This window comes from Varanus komodoensis, unplaced genomic scaffold (genome assembly GCF_004798865.1).
Source record: "Varanus komodoensis strain SLA01 unplaced genomic scaffold, ASM479886v1 scaffold8, whole genome shotgun sequence".
Taxonomy (NCBI): domain Eukaryota; kingdom Metazoa; phylum Chordata; class Lepidosauria; order Squamata; family Varanidae; genus Varanus; species Varanus komodoensis.
Window position 1 is genome coordinate 34,247,974 of NW_025336481.1, and position 7,077 is coordinate 34,255,050.

Below are 7,077 nucleotides of genomic sequence, written 5' to 3' on the forward strand. Positions count from 1 at the left end.
TATAGTGGACCTTGGCTGTGAGTTTGGTCATGCAAATTAGTGTGATTGCAATTTGCTAAAACAAAACAAAACAAAACAAAACAAAACAAAACAAAACAAAACAAAAACCTTCTCTGGCCACCTTATCAGTTCTGTTGCTGTTAGCACAAGAATACCACTCTCAGACAAGCTGAGAATTCCAGTCTCTTAAAGGAACAGCAATGCTAAACAGTAACCTGGCTTGGAATTTTGCTGCTTTCTGAGAAAGGGGTGCAAGTTTGATTTTATAACACAAAGGCACTTATTAACAACCCTTTCCTACCAGGATTTATTTGAATTTCCCAGTCAGGTGGTGGGACTTGGCAGCCAAGTCTTGGGAAGGGAAGTAGACTGGGAGGCCAAGTCTGTGTAGGTCAGATGGGGAGACTCCATAGACCAGATCTGGTAGGCCTGTAGGTTGCAGGTTCCTCATCTTCATTCTAAAATAGTAGGCTTAGCACCTTCTGGGCCCACTTTCTTTTCTCCCACACAATGATTTATTCTATGATTTATCCTATGGTAGAAAGTGCATACTCACACTCATGTTCTCCATTCCTGCCCTACATGGACAGGGACTCCACTGGAACATAATAAGTCTCATGCCAGATCAGACCAAAGACTTATCTAGTTCTCACACTAGCCAGCCAGGTACCTATAGGACGAGCACGAGTAGGACAAGAGGGCACTTTCCAGCTCACGTTCCCCAGCAATTGGTGTTCAGAAGCAACGGGAATGATGCAGTGGGAAACAAAAACACTGGGCTCCTTTAAGAGCCCTTGTAATAAACAAGCTCTGGATCCATCCCATCCATCAGGGTGATGGGCAGTTGACTCTTAGTCACCTTTCCAAGGTAGCACACCCTGCAGTAAATGAGAAATCCTATCCTGCCTTGGAGCAAGTTGTTGGATGAGATATTCTTTCACTTTCCAGCCACTGAGGCATAACCGCCCCCAGTGATACCGACAAAGCATTTACTTTTGTGCTCATGCACAGAGGCTACAGACTGACTGACTCACAGCAATATAGTACAGAAGATACTGTTCCTTTCTCCAGGTGGATTTGAAAAAGAGGCCCCCAGTAAAACAGGCAAAGTTGTTTCTTATGGAAACGAGTGAAATCCTGAAGCATCATGGAGAATTTTGAAGTCAGTTTGCTGAGGCAACAGAGAGGGCTGCAGGCCAAAGAGGGAGGATTTCTTCATAGCCAATTAAAAGGTAGCTCAGAAAATCTAAGCTGGTGGCTGATGGCCAGTTTGCCTATATTTAACCCGCACGGAGATTTCTTAACAAATACAGATCAGTTGCCTAATGGCTAGGCTGAGGAATCTTACCTTTGTTCCATCATGTAAACTTGCAGAAGTTGGCAGAAAATGCATTCACAAAATTACTCCAAAGCAACTGACTAAGAAAGTAATCAAATTCCTTTTGTGGGTGTTTGTTTACTTGCTAGATCACCTTGGTAGAATTTTGAAAGTTTTCAAATCATCCTCCACTGAAGAACACCATCCTGTGCGTGTTTAGACAGAAGTCTTGCAGCTTCCAGCATTCCACCTCCAGCTGGGCATGCTGGGAGTTGTAGGACTTATCTCCAACCTAAATATGCACAGGATTGCACCTCAAATGAAGCTCATTAGTGGACCAGGGGCCAGCAGCATTTGAAGAACAAAAAAGCAGCAAAAATCCATTTGTTTTAAGCTTGCTTCCCAAATTGGAGTTAGTGACAGAAGTTGTCCTCTTTGAGATGGACAGGTTCCTACCTTTCTGTCCTTGTTTTACATGCTAGTACATGATGCCATTTTATGTGATAAACGAACAACCATCTGGTTTTGAGCTGTGGGACCTTTTACAAGGAGGGCACTGGTTCAGTGACTGAGAAAGAGAGAGAAAAGACTTCAGTGGTGCCCCGAAAATGGATTGTTGGCCCATGCATTCCAAGCCTATTGGCTCTTCCTTAGGGGCTACTAGTTTAATCCCTTCCAAGGATGACTAAAACTATACTATTCTATAGTACTGTCTTAAAGTAGTATTCTGAGACAGCATAATTTTCCTTCAGCTGAATTCAACCAGTTGAACTTGGAAAAGAAACTCAAGACTTTTAACATCGTTAGGCTAATACATCATTTTCAGGAAACTATTTTTTTAAACACATACACACCATACAGAATTGATGTGGACTTAACTGGTTGAGTATTTCATTCCCCCCCCCTCTCTATATATATATCTCAGTGTTAATCTCGAACTAGTGGTCACGGAATGCCTCTAGAGCAATATTTGACTATGTGGCCTGGGAGTGATTGATGTTGTAGTCCAACAAATTTGAAGGCACCAGGTTGGGAGACTCTAATTTAGAATACCATCAGAGAAGTTGTTGAGGGAACTAAACTTCCTTCCCCGCTCCCCTCAAAAACAGATTGCCCAGTCAGGATGTCCGGTCAAATCATGAGGCATACTAAGTACGGAAACATTCATTTGCAGCTTCCAAACATTCCATATGGTGGCCCTACCTGTGTGTGGAGGGGAGTGGGAATCCGTAACTAGGGATGTGCAGTAATCTCACTTCTGCTTGAAAACCTAGTAATCATGCTCTCCTTGCCACCCCAGATGTGAGAGTGAGCAGAATATGTTCTCTGAAGATGTTTCCAAAATCTCAAACATGCATTTGTGTTGGGCAAATGTGCTAACTTTGCCACAAAATATATTCAGGGTTGTATATTTCAAGAATATTTGTCATGTTACACTTTTCTCTGTGGGAGAAAAAGTGGCCCAATATGGCCTTTTTTGATCCCGCTCATTTTACACAACCTTGCCATTCACACAAAAGAAACTATCACAACTGGAACTGTAAACTGAGGGAAGACTAACAATGAGCTGATGCACAATGAATCTGGGTGAATGCTAGTGTCACTTGCTCACACATCAGTGAAGATGTGTGGTAAGCACCATACTTTAGCAATGCACACTTTGTGAAGAACCACAGAGACAGTATGTTCCGTACAGTGGAATTTACCACATATTTAGAGAATAACACCGATTGCCCCTTGGGGTAGTTTCCAAGCAGTTTTTAAGATTGATGGTTACCATTCATCTATTTCTACCCAGAGTCTATGCTGTATGGGGCAGAATCCAAGAGGGTGTTCATGATCCCCATCTAGAAGTGATGGGTCCTTCCAATTCCATCATGCAAGAGGGACCCCCCACACACACCTATACACAAGAGAGTTTTAGCACTTCCTAGGAGAGGCCTCCAAATAAGTGGAAATTCTCATTTCTGGAAGTGGGCTGGTCAGCAGTGCTCTCTATTGACCTGCCTCCTGAAATAGCTTTTCGGTTAGTTTCAGGTTGTTCCCAAAGCACTAAAGTCTGCTGTGCGATACCCACTATATGATTCAACAACATTTGAGTATGTTGACACTGTCTGGATATTCAAAATGATTTCTAAGTGTGTACCATTTTAGACCAAAAATGAACATGCGCGCACACACGCACACACACACACGGTGATTCTCTGATGTGTTTTATCCACCATCACTTCCATCTGACTCATTCATAGACTCATAGAATAGTAGAGTTGGAAGGGGCCAAGAAGGACATCGGGTCCAACTCCTTGCTGTTGCAGGACACCAATTTACACCATCCCACTCAGATGGCTGCCCAGTTTCTAGATGGTGGTCAGTACATGCTTAATGAAACTTGCAAAGGGTGAAGAATCAGAGAGAGCTTGGTAAGGGGATCTGAGCAAAATCAATTTACCATATGCAAATACCCCTGGAACAGATGCATCCAGAGGATATCCTTTATTTCCTTTTGTTCTTTTTCTCCCTGCCAGATGTCACTCTGCCAACCTGAACGGCTTGTACTACAATGGACCCTACTCTGCTACAACAGACAATGGGATCGTATGGTACACATGGCACGGGTGGTGGTACTCCTTGAAATCTGTCGTCATGAAAGTCAGGCCATCTGTTTTCAGTCCGAATGATGTTTGAGCTAGTTTCTGCTCTCACCCTCTCGATCAAGTCAGTCCCAACTGTGTGGTGCCATTTACTTTCTTCATGTACCTCTCTGTCAGTTGGGGATGGCCCTGCTATGGGCAGTGGGCTACAATCTAACCCAGTTCAGAGATCTTAAATGTGTATAGTTCTCTGTTTAGGTAAATGGCACATACACAGGGGCACATAAGAACAGAATCTGCCCCAAAATGTGCAGTGTAGCAACTAGATAAAAAGATTGATCAGACCACTTTTGGTAGTAACTGTATTGTCTGTGCGTTTGGGACTCAATATGTTTATTACTCTTCAAGATGCCACATGGCTCTTTGTTGCTTTTGTGCAGCAGATGAAAATGGCTACCTCTCTGGATGAAGCAACAACACTTCCTTAACTATCCTGTCATCCTTTAAATCTTCTCACAATCAGAATATATCTGTGCTAAAGCCCCACTAGATTCAGTCTTTGACATACTTTAAACAAATGACCTATATATTATAGCTTCATCATGCATAGTCTTCCGTTTGGTAACCCTGTCTCCAGCTTGTCACTTTACATTTATGTATATGGGATGGAAGACTGGGGGAGGTAAACTTCAGAAGGGGTGCGGAGTAAGTGAAAGAGAGTGGATCTGATCACACATATATTTCTTATATCATGTTAGGAGTATGCATTACCCTTTGTTCTTAGAATCTGTGATTTCTGTTCCTCATTTCCAATGTAAACTGTAGTCATTAAAGAACTGGAATGCTTCAATGAGTATGTTCTCTGTATTGGGGAAGTCAAGTTGGTGCTCAGGTGCTTTGGACTGCAACTCCCATGGTCCCTGACCATTGGATATATTAGGCAGGAGTGATGGGAGCTGATATTGAAAACATCTGGGAGGCATTAAGGGGCCCACTCATGCTCTATGTAGTAGATTCCTAAGCAGGGCTAATCAAAGACGTTTTGCCTCGCCGGGTGGCTGTGACGCCTAATGTGAGGCAGGCCCCACAGAATCCCAGGCAGGGTTACAGACGGTGCCGGAGTTCAACTTGGAAATTATATGCAGCTATGTACCTTCACTGCACTGCTATGTGTCATTACAAGAGTGAAATGCCCACTTATTTGCTAGTACCCATTTCATCTTGGTGACAAGTTACACCCCCTTCGCCCCACTATGCATGCACCATTTTTAGAAACTGAATTGCTGCAAAGATATTGATGACACAAAACGGAGAACATGATAAAGTGCAGGCCACTTGGAAAGGGGACCTTTGTGCAGCTCTAATAAGAGCAGCATATGTTTTGCTGGTTAACATGCTCACTATGAATTACTGTGTCAGTTTTATTTCAAGCATTTGTTTGTGGTTAGATCTCATACATTTATTTCTTGAAAAAAAATGAACAGTAAAACTACTACAGAAAACAGATTGTTTTTAGTGTTAGAATGTGAATGAAATAGGAACTGCAGAGACATGATAAATATTAGCAAAAACAGGCTGATTAAAATTCTCTGATGATGCCATGTATTATAGATCATATATCATCTAGATCATATATCAATCTCCATTCATGTATGTGGGAAAGGAAATGTTTCTATCTCTTCCTGGTGTGTATGTTTCCTTTTGCAGAGTAAGTTACTATTTATATGGCTTATAGTACATCACTGTGCTTTAGGAAATAAAGAAGGGTGGATTTGCCATTAAAGAACCAGCTCAGGAAATCTGATTCTATTCTGAGCTTGCCTATAGAAATTTGCTGTTTGAGATTTTGCATCTCTTATTTTGCCATGTATGCAACAGCGTAGTTCTACTTTTTCATAAAGTAGTTAAAACTCAGTTGGGAAGGTTGCATGCTGTTCATATATTATTTTGCTGTGTACAAGGGGGAACACAAAAACCTCAGAAATTTATTTGTAAACAGTCATGTATTTATTTTTACATGTTCAAACTTCACCTTCAAAGTACTCTCCGTTTGATGCAATACACCTATCGAGACATTTTTTGCACTGCTTAAAACAGGTATTGAACTCATCAATTTTGATACCTTTTCAAGCTTCTGCCATTTTTTTGTTTCACCTCTTCCACATTGGAAAAATGTTTCCCTTTGAGGACTTTTTAATCTGGGGAAACAATAGGAATATTGTTGATTACTGTTGGGTGAATAGGGAGGGTGGGGCACAGGGGTCATGCTGTTTTTGGTCAAAAACTGCTGAACACTCAGCTGAACAAAATTTTACCATTGCACATTGTTTGTGTAAGTCAGCCATCACAAAATAGGCAAATACATTGAAAGAGTCTTTCCCCAAAAAAGAAAAACCTCTTACTGAAGACAAACGCAGCCTCTCACAACAACCAGCTGATGCAGATGGGTTCCTAGAACACTCACCTAGCAGGGGAAGCCTGTACTACAAGGGGCCCGCCCTCCAGAAGATAATTCCTGTGTGGTGTTGTTGCTGTTTTGCCTCCCCCCATATATAAACCTGTAAATATTTAGTATCAAGATTATGTAAATGTTTTTCTGTTAATGAGTTTTTGCCTAGATAATGCCCCCCTTGAATGTGTTACCTGATTTTTGCAGGTAAATGTACAGCAAAGGAATTTGGAGCTACTTCAAATATTACTGTTCCTTACTTGCATAAAAAGGTACTGTCAGTTTTGTGAGAGGGTAGGAGGAACAGAAAGAAAGCATAGACATTAATCCATGGCATGGCTTGTTGAATTCTGAGGTGTAGTGAAACATGAATGTGGGGTCTGTAACAAACCATGAACAACCTAGAAAGAAAACTTGTGGCTTGTTCATTGGTTGTAAACTCCAGATTGTTGAAACCATGGGCTGTTGTTATGCATGAATCCAGTATCATAGCTTGTTTCACAAAACTACAGAGGTGGTAGGCAAGAGTGGCAAAAACAAACAAGTAAATAAAGCCCAGCTTCTATTAATGTGAGTACTACAGCACCATAATATCATTTTGGATACAGGGAAAGGGCAAGTGAAAGAAGAGGGAATGAAGCAACCCAAGAATTTAGAAGAAGAAAACCACAGTTTGTTCTAACCACAGTTTATTATCTAAACCACAAGTTAAATAAACA

At 41.5% G+C, this 7,077-nt stretch overlaps 1 protein-coding gene across 2 annotated transcripts in view; it reads left to right on the forward strand.

Moving 5' to 3' along the window:
• FGL1 (fibrinogen like 1) overlaps window positions 1-4,759 on the forward strand; it is a 35,092-nt gene extending 30,333 nt beyond the window's left edge. For both annotated transcript variants that reach the window (XM_044455782.1, XM_044455781.1), the window contains one exon: window positions 3,844-4,759. In XM_044455782.1, the coding sequence (XP_044311717.1) occupies window positions 3,844-4,003 (160 nt within the window). In that variant the 3' untranslated portion in view covers window positions 4,004-4,759. The remainder of the gene's footprint in view (window positions 1-3,843) is intronic.
• The last annotated feature ends 2,318 nt before the right edge of the window (window positions 4,760-7,077 follow it).